Source organism: Pygoscelis adeliae, unplaced genomic scaffold (genome assembly GCF_000699105.1).
Source record: "Pygoscelis adeliae isolate BGI_AS28 unplaced genomic scaffold, ASM69910v1 Scaffold124, whole genome shotgun sequence".
In the NCBI taxonomy this organism is placed as follows: Eukaryota; Metazoa; Chordata; class Aves; order Sphenisciformes; family Spheniscidae; genus Pygoscelis; species Pygoscelis adeliae.
The window spans coordinates 4149300-4167512 of record NW_008824791.1 but is presented as its reverse complement, the minus strand read 5'-3'; the positions used below and the strand labels follow the sequence as shown (position 1 = coordinate 4167512).

Below are 18213 nucleotides of genomic sequence, written 5' to 3'. Positions count from 1 at the left end.
ACTTATTTTGTATATTCTTTTATCATTATTATTTTCCCTTCCTTTTCTGTCCTATTAAACTGTCTTTATCTCAACCCACGAATTTTACTTTTCTTTCCTGATTCTCTCCCCCATCCCACTGAGGGGGCAGGAGGGGAGTGAGTGAACTGCTGTGTGGTGTTCCGCTGCCTGCCGGGTTAAACCACAACAGTCTTTTTGGCGCCCAACATAGGGCACAAAGGGTTGAGATAATGACAGATCTGACCAGAGCTTTTTAAGGCAAATTTGTTATAAGCATTCATTATATTGGTTTAATGAATTAGTTGCTGGTCACAATGTTGATTAATTTACTCTCAAAGTTGTTGTGCTTGCTCTCAAAGTTGTGTTCTGTAACACCTTGCTTGCTGTATATGTTCCCTGTTGCGCTGTTTATCACCTCTGGGAGCTGGATCAAGGATATAATTTTGCTGCACTGTGTAACACTGCTGGTTTATGACGTGATACAATTATTGGTCGTGAGACTAATCTGGTATTTGCACTCGGCATTGCCGTCATCTCTGTACCTCGGGAGCCACCTTTCAGAAACTATTAACAATTACTGTCTTTACCTTTTCTCCTCAGGGAACCAATCTGTGGGGGAAACATTTTCCCCCGCTCCTTCACCTTCCCTTTCTCCTTCAGGCTAGTTAAAACAGCTCTTGAGAATTTTGAATATCCTTGGAATGTTCAAACCAGCACGTTCCTATTGCTATGTCTCCTGAATGTGGTTCAGGTCTTGTTTAGGGTTAAAGAACTATTTAAGAATACCATCCAAAGATCTACCCCCACGACAGGCACTGCGGCTACTCAAACCCCAGCAACAGGCACTGCGGTTACTCCCCCCCATATCCAGTCACCAGATTTCCCTCAGAGGCTTCCTGTGTTGGATGTAATTGATGCCGATTTAGTGATCTTCACTGGATTTTTCTTCCATGAACTTGTCCGATTTCTCCTTGAACCAGTGTAAACTTTTGATAACCTGGTAAGTTAAAGACAACCAGATGGGATACTAACCACATCATTCCCATGAATGCGCTGGTTATGGAACTACACTGATGGCATTATGCAGTTAAATGCTTTAATGAAAAATGATCCAACTACCCTTGAGCAGCCCTTTGACCTTTCTCTTAATATTAGGTATTCATGGTTAGACAGGAGCAGCTAAATTTGTCTTTAAAAGCCTGCCACATATTTGTCCGTTGTTAAAGAATTCGGAATTAGTCACTTTGGTTTTGTAGGCAGTGACTAACTGGTCTTTGAGAGCTCTGTCAGATACCAAGGCATCGAGCCATGAGTCCATGTAACAGTATTGGGTAGTGAAGTGTCCAAAGAGTGTTTCTCACTTTTTTCATCCAAAGAGGTAGTGCTTCCATTAACTTCCCATATAAGTACCAGCAGGGGTGTCTCCCCTATGTGATCTGAAACACTTCAAGTGCTTTTTATGACCTCTGTTGGAATTTAATTATAGATTACCATTTCATTTGCATAATGTAAAACGTTGCCTGGAATACAGCTGTGTGAAGCAGAGCTATTATAACTGGAAGTAGTAGTTTCTTGAGCATGTGCTTCACTGAGACTGACAGACTCCTATTTATCATTGCCCAGACCTATGGCAACACCAAGCCGTCTGTCAAAGTTCCCTTTATTACACTACCCCAGGTAGGTACAGAGAGATTTCCTTTCCTTAGGTGCATGTGGGCTTTTCCTCTCAAACACCACAGCCTGATATATGCCATACAATGAATGTGCAGAATCAATGACTGCATTTAGACTCCTAGATTATGGGGCGCTTGCCAAAGCTGTGTGATAAAGAGACCAAGGTGCCAGGCCACCGAAATACAATCTGTGTCTTTGCTGTGCTTCTGTGAGAATGAAAAGTATATCTTGACTGACCTCAGGAAGCTTTTCTGAGACCTAGGCTAGTTAGATCCGTCTCTTCTGCTTTTTCATGGAATTGGTGCCACGGGAAGGAGCACTCAAGAAAGCATCTGCTGATGATTTCACAATGCTGTGGTGCTGATCAGTAGTTAGATACGGGTCTAGGATTTCTTGGGAGTAAACAAATACATACATGTGATTCCCTCCGAGTTGTCAGTTAAACAACTTTAATGCTGCAGCAAGGACAATTTAATACTGTAACTCTTAGCCAAGGAGCAACATCTGGAGTCCAGATGCTGATGTTAAAGGAATATCTGCTGGAGAACACTTCTTAGCCTTGGGTGGGGGAAGCAGTCAAGGAGGAGAAAAAATGTGAAGCAGAAGTGTATTATTTTTTAATTATTTTAGAAAATTTTATGGAATTTTTCTAAGTTTTGGTACCTTTATACATGCAATGTTACCAGTGTCCATGAAATTAATTCCAAGTACCATGAGTATGTATCTCTGCATGGAAGCCTATTTTCCTTTACAATAAAAAAATATATTCTGCCAAAGGAAGGTTTTGAAGAAAAGATGCAGCATGTCTGTAATGAAAGTGCTATTCTGACCCCTGCAAGATCTTGCCTAGCTTGAACAACCACTTTCGATAGCAGCTAGAAATAATTATAGTTACTCTACCATTTGTATATAGAACATCAGCTTAAAGAGGCTGTTCAAGTAAGTGGGCACAAAAGATGCTTTTCATATAGGCAGCGTTTCTGTTTATTTTGTCCTCATCCCGAAAAACAGAAGGAATATCAAAATCCCATAAGATCTCTTCTTAGTGGCTCATTAAGAAAAAAATTCCTGCCCTAGTAGCTTATGTTTTGCCTCTCGTGACTAGGGAAAGTCTTCTTCAGTCACATACTTGCTTCTAGTAAGAAGTTGCAATAGATGTATCGTAGTTTTAGCCTGCTTCTTCCAGTGAAATCATCGGAGCATCAAACAGGTATTTTCCTAGGCACATCCGATGACAAATAACCTAATGCTTCCAAACTGTATTAGCTGTGCCATGGCATTCTGAACATAATTCATCATTTTCTCTTATACTGGTTCCCAAGCAGCAGAATTTCCTTGTATACCTATTGCAGAGCATTGCAGGTGTTCAGTTCTACTGCCCATTCTACTCTGATACAGGCTTGCTCTGTGGTGATTTTAATTCTGAAGCATGGGGTTTCATTTTAGCATCCACATAATTTTCATACTTAGAGAACTAAAGTCTGTATTTGAAATGCCTGATAGGCGTTCTGATTGCCTTGATAATTTGGTTCAGACAACACTGCCGGAGACATTCAAGAATACCCAGGTAAATTAATTTGTTCAAGCCCAATGGTTCTGAATAGCCCAGGAGCCACCTCAGCATTCCTGTAACATAGCATTTTAAAAGTAATTTATTGGGCTTCATTATTAAAAAAAAGGGGGGAAAGGAGAAAAAAAATAAGTAAATACAGCCGCATACCTTATGCTAAGGTATTCCATACCTCATCTTAAGCAGTGTTTGACTACAGGGCAAATCATCAGAACAGAGTTCTATCATTCAGTCTAAAGTGGTAATTAGAGTTGCTGGCAGCAAAGTCCCAGAGAATCACAGAAAGCATGAAAGAAATTATGTCTAGGGAGAGTCCCTTGCCTGTGGCAAAGCAGCTGTATTTTAAGTCATTCCTACAAATATTTGTCTAACCTATTCTTAAATAGCCCGAGTGAAAGGAGTCTCAAAACCTGCCCAGGCAATATGTTCCCATGTTTCACTATTCTCACCATGAGAAAGGTTTTCCTAATATGTACCACAGATCTCCCTTGTTGTCACTGCTTATCCTACTGGACGTGGTGCAAGGGGCCCTGTAAAAGCTCATTGTGTTCTGAAGGCTGTGATGTGTTCCCTCAGTCTTCTGCCTCTAAATTAAATTACACGGGTTCTTACAACCTTCCCATGCCTTTCCTGAAATGGGGGCCCAAAGCTAGGCATAATTCTCCAGCTAAGCTATGGCTAGTTCTGTTATTACTTGGGGCCAGCCACTTGAAGCAGGACATGCAACAAGGAGTGGAAACTGAAGGAGGCATCATAGCATTTTCCTTGTAGCAGAACCAAATAAGGTAACGGATTCTTTCTAAAGGCTGTGTCCCCCAGCTGCCAGATCTGGCTGTAGACCTTGTCTGTGTTTTAACCCAATACCTTTGTGATACGGATATGTACCAGACCCCTCTGCTGCCTGTGCCACAGTTTCTGTTTATAGGAAAAATGGAAAAGGAGTCTGCATTGTGATGGGCATCTGCTGTTCATTTTAAATGCAGGCCCAGCACATGAGATTTCTGTCTGGAGAGCTCGAGTCCATTCTTAGGCGTGTGAATTTCCCAGTGGAGTTTGGGATGTTGTGCAGTATGTTCTGTGAAGGGAAGAAAGTTAGCAGCAGGCACAAGAAAGAAGTACAGAATTCATGGTGTCCTGCTTAGAGCACAGGTTCATCTGTGTTGCCTTGGTGCTACGCAGAGGCTCAGATATGTGTGGCATGGGGAAAAACGCAGAGACAGGGCTCTTGATGCAAAGAAATGCTGCATGTCTGAGCAGCAAATAAGGGGATGAGCTAACGAGTAACTTGGCCAAATCTGAATGATGTTTAGGAGGATCTCAAAAAACAAGTCCCTGGATCCAGGACCATCAGTTTCTCAGTCCTTCTGAAAAATTATTGTCTCACCTGAGCTCCTAGGAAAAAAAAAGATTTATAATAAAAAGTGTAATTGTCTCTGTAATATGGATAACATATGAAGTGGTTTAAAACCATAGATACATGGTGTTATTTCCAAGTCTGAGTTGGAAGTGGTTATGTGAATAATAACATTTTTTCAAACAGCTATAATCTCTTACATAATCATGGATACAATCTCTGAGGGGAATGGAAGAAGAGCTAGATGTTCTTCCTGGGACTTTTTATATATAATTGGTGTTCCTCATGGACCTGGGCATCCCCATACCTGATTTCCCTACCTTTTCCAATATATCTTTCTCCAACTTTGTTAGCACAGTTGTTTCCCTTATCATACCAGATTCAACTGTCCAGGATTCTTGGGTCCCTGCTTCATTTAACTAGCACTCTGAATGTCAGGCAGAAAAAAAGTGAAGTTTCTTACCTATTTTTTTTTTAAACATAGCAAACGAGAAATTAAAATGAGGAAACTTGACAGCACCAAAGTACGGCCACTTAAATCTGAGCAGTTTCTTCGCATAGAGGACCATGACTTTGCATTGAGACCTGGATTTGGAGGTAAGCAGCACGTGCCTGCGCTGTGCTGGTTAATAGTTTATCCTCTCTCTGGAAGTTTACCTAAACTCTGTCCAGCAGTGTCACTTAAAATTGAATGACAGACTTAACTGCAGCTCACCTCTTCCGTTGTGCTCCAGGAAGTAAAGAAAGAAGAAATCCAGAAATACTTGAAGGCAGGCAAGGGACCTTTTTGTGTTTAGCGTATGAGTAGGAGAAACTGTTCAAATTGTCTCCTTTTCAGAAGTAATTTTAAAAAATATTAGTAGAATAGGATTCTTTGAGAACAGTGATGAAGGTATCCCTGTAAACTGCATAGTCTAGTAGCAATTAGCAAATTACTTAGTCATCGAATTTGTTTTGAGAGACTGAAATGAACCATCAATTCCTAAATCTGTTTGCTCTGTACAAAATTAAAAAACTACCCACAGGCGTTCAGTTTATTACCATGTCGTTTCTGTTGTTGGGCACTATGATGATTATTTCTTCATTTAACTAAATTGCATGTGGATAAAGGGAGTATTCAATGGGATGTTCACAGTTTGGATTCAATTTTGACTCTCCTTCATGAAAGGTAAAATGAGAAAGCTGGTTCACTAATAAGCTTTGTCTGAGCCTTTGTGTCACCAGTTCCATGTTCATGATTCATGAAAATAGGCTGAACTGCTCTGGATTATGAAGCCAAAATAAAATATATGAGGACCAATAATCAGCTGTGTAAACAAACATAAATCTCAGAGGCTAGCTGAAGTCTGTGGAGCTATTCTTGTTGACACTAGCTGCTGGGATCTGGGGCCTGGCAAGAGTGCCAGGAGGGAGAGCTGGGGTAAGAAAAGCCTCTCTGGATGCACTGGGAGAATGTGAGAGGGTTTCTTGTTACCCTAGAAATTCTGTCTTGTCAGAGAGCAAAAATCTTGTCTGATTTTGAAAAATAGTTGAGATATGTCTGTTTCTTGACAACAAAAGTCAGGATACCTCTTGCCTAATCTTTTCCATGAAAGCAAACAGTTTGGGCTGTACTTTATCACTGGATCATCCCAGAAAGCAATACTTATGATGTACATAAAAGCAGCTTTCAGAATATACCCTGTGTTCTGGCAGTTGTAATTTTCCACAGGCAGTGAGGATTTTTTTACACCCAGCAAATCTGTACCAGGCTTTTTCCCCTTGTCCTTTTATTTTCAGATGACTAGTCATAGAGCCCATTCAATTCCTATTGAAGCCAGCTGTAGTTTTCCCATTGACTTCATTGCACAGGCCTCTCAACAATCACATTTCCATGGGTATGATTTCAGCTGTACTCCTGTCTTTCAGAAATAGCTTTCAGCAGAAGAGTGCATCAGCTTTACTTCTCTTCTATCATCCATATGCCATAGTGGCATGGGAGGCACTTTCTTCAGTCACATCCAATAGTTCACACACTTCCAAATTTTCAGAACTCTCTTAATATGTGGAATACTTATGTGTGAATCTCTCTAAGACTAAAACATAGATCCATGAACATTTTTACAGCACACAGTGAAAAAAGTCTCAGCGAAATGAATGTCGATCCCAAATTTATAGTCCATTATTCCTGTCTTACGATTGATTTCAGTGATGTTACAGTAGTGAAGAATGGTTTGTTTTTCACAGGGGGCAGGTTAATAAGGCAGCAGCAGAGAGTTAGTACACAAGTGTGACCTCATCAGAGGACAAAACTCACCAACCGAAACATGAATCTGAATAACATACCCAGAATTATTGTGTGACAGCAGAGACAGCGTATGGGTTTCTCTGAAGAACGCTGATGATTAAGCGTGCAGCAGAAGGAAACTTAACTAGAGGAGAAGGTGAAATTAGAGATACCATTGCTATAAGGCAGCAGCAGAGAGTTAGTACACAAGTGTGACCTCATCAGAGGACAAAACTCACCAACCGAAACATGAATCTGAATAACATACCCAGAATTATTGTGAGACAGCGTATGGGTTTCTCTGAAGAACGCTGATGATTAAGCGTGCAGCAGAAGGAAACTTAACTAGAGGAGAAGGTGAAATTAGAGATACCATTGCTACAGTCATTGCCATGGCAGTCATAACATAGCCCTGAACTGCATAAAGACTTACAACACTGTGGCTTTATGTATTTAAAGCAGGTGAAATTTTGGGTTTGTTTTTATCAAATCTAATGAAGCATTTCAGTACTGTGATTCATGAAGGGCTTGTATCTGTCACATGCCATGGTGCATGATTTATTCAACTCAGCACAATGCATCAACTCACAATACTGATGGGAGAAAAAAGAACTGGGTCAAAACAGCTGGGTGAAAAACAACTATTTTAAAATTATTCTCTACCTTTAGAAGAGGGACAATTTTTTGCCCTCTCCTATACCCCATTGCGATTTTCTGCGTATGTCAGGGACTTAGAATGACAGGTTTTGTTAATCTAGGTCCACTGTGCCCCTTTCCCTGAGAAGGTCAATCATCCTTTGCACCGGTTTGGGAGAAAAAGCAGCTGGAAAATTCATGCTGTTTTGAAACTGCTGGAGATCCCTCAGTTCAGGGAACTCCTAAATCTGAATCTGGCTTGTTTGATTTCATTTAGCCCCATACATGCAAAGTAAATGAGGCAGACTACAGGATCCGGAGTTTTTAGTATTTATAATAAAGTAACAAAGGAAAAACAGGGACAGCACACGCTGAATTTGATTTGTAAACTGAGCAAACATGCACAGGAAAAAAACTGGGGGAAATGAATGTAGAACTGTTGGATACTGATGCTACCAGCTGCAGTGTTACTGGAAATAATTGTGACTTTGCTCACATGACTGGTTGCTTTCTCATGAAAGTGTATCATTGCTCTGTGGAGGTAAGAGATCCTTTTTTTGACCAAATGGACACAACTCTGCTGTCGTCTATGTGAGTGTGTTTTGGCATTCTTCTGTTGATTGCAATGCCATTCCAGCTGCACAATCAGAATTCGACTCTCTAACTGTTGATTTTAAAATTTAGTCCTGACATTGTCCATTTATTAACAGATTAGAGATCAAAATCTGAGAAGCATACTGTGTCAAGATGAAGAAAAACCAGCAAGCTGCTAGCAAGCTGTTTCTACATTTTTGCTATAGAAATGCTACTTTGTCTGCCGTTCATTATACAGTGAGGTTGAGTGAAGCAAACCACTAAGTCAGTACACCCAAACGTTCTTTAAAAAACTAAACTTACATTGTTACATTGCACTTATTCCCTAAGCCAGGCTCTTGGGCTGTTGTTTTGGGGAGGGGGCAGGGGGTTGGGTTTTTTTCCCTTTCCTGGATTTTTTTGCTTGTTTGGGTTTTATTTTTTGTTTTGTTGCCTTCTATGTAATGTCACACTCCTCTTTTGTTTGGAAGTCTCCAATAGATGGACCCCCACTGATGCAAACAGGTGTGGACTAGCATAGTGATTTGAGTAATTCCACTAGACATTGGACTAGGAGCACACATTTCCTTTGCTCAGACAGCTTTACCAACTGCATCAGTGAACATTGTAGGAATTACATTTAGTCCTTTCTGCTTCCAGAAGCACTGATAAAGACCAGCAGACGGGTATGTTAGGGGTCCTGCAATGGTATAATAATGCTTGCCAGTTCTGGTAAGGTTGTCTGTCTGCATAGGTCCTACCAAAGGAAACAAAAGACTGTCAGTAGACTAAGAGTCAGATCTTTTAATGACTTATATATCTTTGTACTACTGTGGCCTAAAGTACTTCAAGTGATTTTTCAGTAGCCTGCTAAACTGACAATCTGTGAGAAGATAGCTTAAGTTTGGACTGGAGAAAAAGTAAGAAATTAAATTATATTGCCAGCACTTCTGGGAATGGCCATCCCCATGTTTTAAACTCAGTGAGAAAGGGTGAGCACAGGCCAATATCGGACAATGAACAGAGACTTCTAGCCACTCAGATCTGAGGGCCACGATGCAGGCTGCCTTAGCAGCCAAAACTGTGTACGTTGAGAGAGGTGTTAGAGTGAATCCTTAGAAATCCCTTAAAGTTACTTTCTTTTCTACTATACATCTATTTATCTAGATCCTATTATTTTCTGAACTATCTTATTTCAAAATACTGGCAGAAGTCATTGGTGTGAGCTCTTGGTTTCCTGAGTTCTGTCTCCAGTTCCTAAAAATTAATATTGCCATTAAAAAAAGTCTTAGACTACCATATAGAGGAGGTCATTCTTTTATTCCTCTGTGCCTTGGTTTTCCTGACAGTAAAACCCTTCCACACACTCTCTGAACTATTTTGCAATCTAAAGATTATGGAACCATATGATCATTGTCATTGTGTACATGCAAGTTCTCATTGTGTGTGTGTATATATATATATAAGTATGACAACTTTATTTTTCTTTTACATTGTGGTCTTAAGGACCTGTCATTTCCTATGCTAACAGTGGGTTAGTTAAAGAAGTTTTAAAATTGGTTATCACCTCTGCTTTGTCAACCAATATAGAGGATAATAACATTAGCAAGTAATAGAAATGATGGAAAAGAATTTAGTAGCATTTAGCTGGTCAAGAGGTAACAGTCTTTCTAGACAGTTTGCATCCCAATCTGCAATTAAGGATAATCTTAATTCCAAATTTTCAGAGGATCAGAGATCCCATTAGCTCACTCCCCCTTATGTTTCCTCCTTCCTCAAGCTAAATTAGTAACATTTAAATTCATCTGAAGGTAAAAGAGGGGGAAAAGGAAAGAAAATAGGGCCCAATGAATGTTCAAAAAATGCTGCAATTCTAATAGCTCTTTGCCACCAAGTTGTTTTCTGCACCACAGCCCTCCCTGAAAGGTCAGAAATATCTTCTCACTGCGGTGGAGAAGACTCGCTCTGATGAAAGTGGAATGGCTTTTTCTTATGTGTTACTGGAAGGAATAGCTGGGGTCCAGAACAGGAGAGAAATATTTTCATAATTTGCAAGACCTCTAATAGGCTCCTTCTCCTGGATTTTTTTCTCTTACATTGCTAATTCTTCCATTCCAAGAGTTGGCTACTGCTAATACCAGTCCACCTTTGTTCCTCATAAATAAGAAAGAAACAAAACAGTAACAAGAAGAAAATACCATTGCCAGTAATTCTCCTGTTTCACTCATTGCCAGAGGAAAGTAAATACACCCACATAGCTTTACTTCCCTGGGGCTTGTTTACATTTCTATCTGGTTTTCTTCCTCTACAGGCCCAAAAGCCTTTTTTAGAAGAAAGTACTCCTATAGACCGTAATCCTTCCCCGGTGTTTCTCTCCTGCTGGGAGCTTTCTGTAGACCTAGCTTTTTTCCAGCCAACTGGGATATAGTGGCTGGTTTTTCTAAATTCAACAGTTATCTAACGGAATTTCAGGTGCAATCCACTGTGTGTTTGAAGGTCTGACTATTACAAAAATACTGTAGAATTCACTAAACTAGTCATTATTACTGTAGAAATTGATCCTAAAATGCTAAAAGGATATCCTTTTCACGTAATATCCGTTCTAAAAAGGGTATTGTAGAATTTGCCTGCTGTACTACCTATTAAAAAAATTCCATGCTCATCAAGGAATTCTTTTGCTATGTTTAAACCTTTAAAATAAAAGACTGGAAATGGCTCGCGTGAAGATAAACCCATCTGAAAACAATTCTGTTTTTTCTGCTGAGGAGTAATTATCTTGAAAATCTGTGGAGCCTCCATTGTGAAAATCACTAATCCCTCTAAAATAATGATTTGTAGCAATGCTCCAGAAGCAATTGAAGCTGCTCAATTTAATAACAAAATCCTCTCTGCCATCCCCAGTTTTGTCATACTGGGAGATAAAAAACACAGCTTTGCTATGGTTACTTTTTTCCAAAGTGAATTCGATGTTGTTGCCTGATGGTCAGCCAGAGATTGAAATTCTCAGTATACTAGGGGGAAAGCTGTGGTGCAGACATAGGGGTAGACAAATCACTTCGCTATTCTGGCTGGTTTAGGATCCTTTCCAATGCTTTTTGAAATGCTATTTTTTAAAAACATCCAATCGTGGTAAAACAAATCCAAGTGATGAAGAAATTACAGTTCTCAGCAACCTGTTCCAAAAAGTTAATTATTACTGTTTCTAGTGGAGTTGGCTTTTAATCACAGAAAGAAACGTTCCCAGAAAACTGCAGAGCTCAGAAGGCCTAGAGCAGTGTAAGGCCAATATGTATCTTGTGGGGGTGGCGGTGTTAGCAACAGAAATATAAAAAAGCTTCAGATTAGAAAAGTGAGCGGCACACTGAAGTGACCGGGGTTGCATATATGTGCAGTGTTTAGCGTCTTTATCATCTACTTATATTTGTTGCCAAAGTAGAGTCAGAATAGGAAGAAAATACTCGCAGGTGCTATGATCTGTCGATAATAGGTCAGGGCTGGGGTCAGGGGGTGTAGTTTAATAATTGTCTGTGGTGAATGCTAGACTGAACAGTATTTTCTCATTAAGCAGCATGAGTATGGTCTTTGGCCTTTCAGGTAGAGAACAGGAATCTCTTTTTAAGGAGTCTGTTCCACAGTTCTAGCATTTCTACCTAATCAGGAACAAATTTCATTGTAACAGTTCCCTTTTTATTTAATTCACTTTAGAACCACCCACTATATTTCTCCTGGCCATAGCTTTTGATCTTTATGCTATTCAGTGTCCCCACTGACTTGGTTTTATAACAGTTCCCAACTTAGTGCAAGCTGTCCTTTGAAAGAATCAAGTGCCTCTGTGTGTATTTATGTGTAACTGGCACTTCAGTTTGCGTGCATGTAACCAACGTAATCATAAGCTGCCACTAATTTCTAGTTCTGTGATCAGTTCCTTTATATCTGCCCAGATGAGGTGAATTACTGAATGAAATTGTGCCCACGCTGGAATAGTGCTTGTTGGGGTAGGAAATTGTCTGTAATTTTTGCAAAACCCAAGAAAGTATTAGGACTGCCATCATCACATTTTGAGCACCTGTCACTAAGAAAAACCTTTTCCTCGCTACACATGATATATGGCTTAGAAAGCCCGTCATCCTATTCTGTGATATGATTTGTGGGTAGCTCCTTGCCTGTTTGAAGAATGTTGATGGTAGACATTTAACTTTATTTGCTTTAGATTTGTCCTTGACTCATAAACTGGTAAAGCTGTTGTTTTATGTAGAGAGCTGCTCCCCTCTCCTCCCCTCCCACCCACATAATTCTATATAAATAGGACTAAACCCACTGTTTTTAACATGCTAGTCAAGCAAATCATCCCCCAAAGTTTTAGTAATAGCAGTTAAGATCAAATATACGCCCAGATATGAGCGTATCCTACCCAGGATATCCTACCGTGTGCCTCTGCCATAGTCCCAGGGTGAGAGTTCGGACACACCTACAACACCAAGAAGTTGAAGCTTCCTGGTGGGTAAGGTTAGATAATACACAGTTCATCTGCCTATTTGCAGTCGCTCTAAGCAACCCTGGTAACCAACAAGCATTTTCAAGTCACAAACCGCCTCACCCCAATCTAGAACGTGCCTGTTACACTGCATGGACTTTAAAGGGAGCCAAGGGCTGAGGCCAGATTTCTATCTTCAATGCTGTTGACGTTAGCTTTCGTACTGATCGTGCTCCTAGCCTGGAGCCCTCCGCTTCTACAGCTAGCCTGCTCCCTGAGCCACCCTGCCTTGTGTACAGCTAGCTCAGGTGTCAGCTCTGCAATGTAGGCTTGTCCTGTTTCATCATGCAAATGAGGAGCTTGATAGACAACACCTCATCTTTCTGCGGTGTTTGCATTTAAATGATGTGTGAATGCTATTTGTGAACGATGTTCACACATCGTGTGTAAATCCCACAATGACTTCTACTTAGGCTAAACCTGTCTTTAGTTTACAAGATAGTTTAGATTTCAATGGAATACTGAGAAGATGACTCCACTCAGATTACAACCAGGCATTTTGGTACCCATACTTGGTACAAGTTGGTATTTAGCATAAGTAAACTATTTGTGTGATGTGGTCAAAACAGAGACAAGAAGTGGTCAAAACTGGTTTAGGAGAGGCATAAAAATTTTTATTGGTTTGTGTGAAGAATATATATGGCTGGATATATACATGGATACTCTTGTGTGTCAACCTCTAGGGCGGATGTCTCCTGTTGTCTCTAGTCTCCAAAAGAAGCAGCATTTTCCCAAGTGCTGTCTAGTGTTTTACTAATAAACTAATTGACTGAACTTTGCTGACTGGAGTCCTGAATTTTGTTTTGAGCTTTGGCCAACAGATTGAGCAATGCATTCCTCTCAGAGGGAGATGTGATTTCCAAGCCAGACAGCACAGCTCTTCTCGATGCTGAAACACGCTCCTGTGTGCCCTGCTAACTCTGAACACATTTTACCTTGCTTTCCCCTGCACAATGCATCTTCATCTGTTCTGTGCAGGGTCAAACCCTCCATTAAAAAATAAAAGTAAAATCAAGAGATTACAGAGCCAGATTTTAAAATACCTCAAAAATAGTTCAAGATCTCTACTGGTAAGAACTGGAAGCAGCTGTGTAATCCTCGAGGGCTGCTATTTTAAGGATAATTCCAAAAAGAGACACAGTATTGTGGCTGGTTATCAGGAGAGTGATATTTCTGGACTATTTTGGCTTGACACTGATAAAAGGAAAAGACAAGTTAAAAAAGTTGTTGTTATCTCCTGCTGTTCAGACTTCCTTGTACTCATGTTTTGAACCAGGTTATTTTAAATGTGTACTTTAAAAATATTTTAACTGACGATTTTTAACAAATGTAATTGGAATCCCATGTACAATAATTACTATCGATTTTCATGCCAAATGTAGAATATTATTCGGGGGGGGGGCAGTGTATACACGTATATGCACACATCTCTCCTCTCCCTCCTCCCTAAGGAAGTGATTAGTCAATCGCTTTAGAGGAATTACTTGCTTGCTGAAAATTACGCAGGTACGTAACCCATATAGAACTAGATTATTCATTCTAGATACTGTACACTGAAGAGACTGGAAATAATTTTATATTTTGCTGTAATTTTTAACTGATTTTTAGTCACTTTATTGTAAAAATGCAAATATGGTTTTATAATTTGTCCATTCAGATCCCATTGTGTTATAAACTCACAGCCTTTTTCAGTGGCATGAAATAGTGGGGCAGTGTATAAAATAAAGTCACCTAGCGCAGTTTGGTATGTATTGTACTTGATAATAAATTATGTACTCAGTAACACACAACACTCCATCACAGAACATCTATGTGTACAGCTTTTCCTTTATGAGGTAGTGAGCAAGCAATCCTTTTTCACAAATATCTATGCCAAACTTTGAATAGTTAAGTAACTAAAGATAATTAGGAGGCATAATAGATATTTTGTTTATAAGTGTGGGAATAAGCATTGGAACTGGTAAGTAAGCTTTGCAATCTTTGATGTATTTGATATATTTACTCAGCTTTTCCCTATGACAGTTCTAAATAGCACTCCAAGAAGTTCATTAGCTTTGGCACCACAAGGAAGCTGTCACTGCTGTCCAAATTGCAATGCCAATAACAACTAGTCTGGCTGCAAAAAGATCACTGAAGATATTGTACTTATTTTTACAACTGTTCAGCATCGGGTTTTACTTTGTTGCCATGGACTTTCTCATTCAGTGTACTAAGGTGGACAGACCATAGTAAATGCTGGGGTGGGGTACTCTCTGTATGTTGCTAATACACAGGCTTCCCTTTAAAAATATGGATTTATGCTCCTCATCACTCTTTCATTCTGTTACATTGAAGGGTCGCCAATACCTGTGGGCATTGATGTGCAGGTAGAAAGCATTGACAGCATATCTGAAGTTGACATGGTAAGTTGGTCAGTAGAACTGGAATAAAGAATTTCAGCCAAAATTCAGGGTCTCAGAAACATCCAGCTGAATGATATAGAATAATACAGTTAAAGAAAGCAAACCCTTAAAGAGCACAACCTTGCCTTGAAGCATGCAAGTCATTCTAATTTAAACTAGTAAGTGTTATATAGGAGCACATGTTGAATTTCTCCCTGGGCAAAAGGAACAGATCAGAGTGGACAGTGCTCTGATTTGAAAAAGCCAACCATTCAGTAAGCCCCATGAGCTTCCACATGAGCTCTTAGTGCTCTGCACGTTAGATGATGAGGCTTCATGTCCTTTGCTTCCTTTGCTTATGCAGACCTGAATATTCCCATCATTTCTGGCATGGGTGGAGCCGTGGTCATAACACATGGAAACAGAAAAAACAGTTCCAGGAATGGTCCTAGGAAGGAGACACCCTCACTGCAGTCAAGGACCTGTAGCACTGGAATGCAGGCTGTTCATTCCTTGGCCGAAATTGTCACCACTGATGCCACCCAGACACTAGTGCCAAGTTGCTCTGTCCTAGAATAGCAGGGCATGTTAACTTTGCAGAGAGATCTCATTTACAATATCTTTTCACAGTGAGTGTAGCTCTGGTCGTAGGTGTTGAGTTTGCAATGGGATCTGTCAGTATGAACCCCTGCATTCCTTTGCAAACCTACCCAAATCATAAAATCATATTACAGGGGCATAAAATCATATTACAGGGGAATATCTAAGTATCTTCCCAGTATTCTTGTCAGAAGTAATTGTTCTACTGAGATAAATGATGTCTGCCTAATAATGCAAAAGTTATATAGGTGAGCACAGAGCAGTCAGGCTGTGCAGAAGCTCAGACCGGGTTTGCAGCATCCTCTCCATCTCTTTCCACATGTATATTTGCAGTCATGTTATTTCTCTAAATAGGATGATAAAATATTTGTAACAATCTTTCATATTAAAAAAAAATTTAATTCTTGTAAAATCAAATTGTTTACTCTTATGAAATTCATCATAGTGTTTCTTTATGATGCATTTCATTCATAAATGTACTAATCTAAACCCCCTGTGCAATATTTGTCCAAAATGTACAGATTAATGGATTTTACAAATTGACTTAATGCTCATGAAGAACTCAAATTAATCCCTTTGTAAAGGAACCACAGTCCATTCTGGGAAAAGCTTGTGAAGATTTCCAAAGGAAACCTGTTTCAATTTGCCTTTAGTTGGTTTTAAAGTTTCTTTATCACTTCACTGATGGCCCAATCCAGCAGACCACTGAAATCTGTAAAAGTTTTATGTAAGTATAAACAAAGTATGAACCTCAGACTCAAACACCAGTGACAAGGCAAACAGCCCATATCTCAAAGGTAGTTCTAATCTACATTTAAACTCATGGAGTGGTGTTTGATGCCTCTCATTGAGGATCCTCCAGATGATGTCCAGAGAAGAAATTGATCCTTTGCATGAGTTGATTACTTTGTGCTGTTTTCTACTGTATGTGAATAAAACAAGCATTGTCTTCTTTTATTTTTAATTAAACAAAGGACTTCACAATGACTTTATATCTCAGACATTACTGGAAGGATGAGAGACTTTCATTTCGTAGTAACAGAAACAAAAGTATGACTTTTGATGGAAGACTGATAAAAAAGATCTGGGTACCTGATGTATTTTTTGTACACTCCAAGAGATCTTTCATCCATGATACAACTGTGGAAAACGTCATGCTCCGAGTATACCCTGATGGCAATGTACTCTTCAGTCTACGGTAAGAACAATACCCTTTATAAGAAAATACATGACTGCAATTGTGGACCAGTAGTCTGTACAGCGAGAAATTACTGGAAATACTTGCCGTTAAGATTCTGATACTGGACTGACATTAATCCCCCGGCATCAGATAATGGGAACTGGTGGCCAGGGTACCAGTGGGAAAATAAATTTAGGATTGATAACGTATAGATAACATATTTTTCTATCATTCACATATCCCTGTCACAGGATAATGGCAGTTTTTTCATCTGTTGTAAATAGCGATGAAGTTTATCAAGTGTTAATTCATCGCCAGTGGTTTTAGCAATATTGCAGTAGTTTTACTGTTGAGTACAGTAAAGCCCAAAATTATTAGCAAAAAACAAATGTGTTTTTTTCTCCTCTGAGTCTTTTAAAACTGTCTGTCTCAGCTACTTTCACCCTGGTATACCTGTAAACATGCCATTGATATTAATCGGGGCTCCAGATAGGCACGGAGAGCAGATTATCGGTGCTGATACCAGCAATGTTAGATAGGCGTGTTGTGTGACTACAGGGAACTGCAAAGTGAAACAGCAATTCCAGGACTGGAACAGCAAGGTCATTAAATGTGTCTCCCTTCTACCTACATGTTATTGCTTTTCTTTATGAAGCCGATTTGGATGATGTGGCAGAAATAGTTTTAATGGAGGAATTTCCCCCCTAGGGTAAAGGCCCTGAGGCCCGTGCATTGCAGAAATCACATTAATTAGGCCTGTGCACAGAGGTGATATTTCACCGAATCTGGGTAGTTTGAAGATTTATGCAAGTACCTGAGATTTTGGCTATGTAATAATTGTTCCTACAAGTAATGAATTTATCTACCCTTTCATGAAGACATGCGGAAACCCTCACAACAACAGCTGTACACCACTTTAAAATAGCGTGTGTTCAAGAATCACCCTGACCAGTAAGAAACAATGAGGTGAAGTATGCATTTTATTGCTATATTCATTTCCATGCTTCAGGAGAGAGAGAGGGATCAGGGGAACTACACTACTACACTAAGGCTTACAGCAGTGGTTCTCCATGTGAGGGGTATGACATACATTCAGCTAGGGGAAGGAAGAGTGGCGAAGAGGCATAAGATGGGCAAACACACTCTGTCAGCTTGCTGGAGAGGTAAAGTGTCATCAAGATTAACAGCAAGAAATCGTGCACAAATAGTTACAAACCAAAGAGAGCATGTGATGGGAAGGACAGAAATGGAGAGAAAGAAAAAAGCGAGATGGGAAGGAAGGAAAAGGAGGAGGTAGAGCTGAGGGACAGACACAGTGTGAATCGATTTGCTCCGTTTGCTCATTGCTCAGAATCCCCTCTGTGATGGGAGCCCTTGCCCTGTGTCCTGCATCACATTTGCAAGCTGGTGCTCTACTTTTCTTCCTTGTCCTCTTCCTCTCTGCT

The 18213-nt window shown here is 39.9% G+C and overlaps 1 protein-coding gene across 1 annotated transcript in view; it reads left to right on the top strand.

Moving 5' to 3' along the window:
• The window catches only part of GABRR3 (gamma-aminobutyric acid (GABA) A receptor, rho 3), a 32288-nt gene that overhangs the window by 3442 nt on the left and 10633 nt on the right, over positions 1 to 18213 (top strand). The window contains exons 2-4 of the mRNA XM_009323899.1: positions 5083 to 5195; positions 14942 to 15009; positions 16563 to 16786. Of these exons, the coding sequence (XP_009322174.1) occupies positions 5083 to 5195; positions 14942 to 15009; positions 16563 to 16786 (405 nt within the window). The remainder of the gene's footprint in view (positions 1 to 5082; positions 5196 to 14941; positions 15010 to 16562; positions 16787 to 18213) is intronic.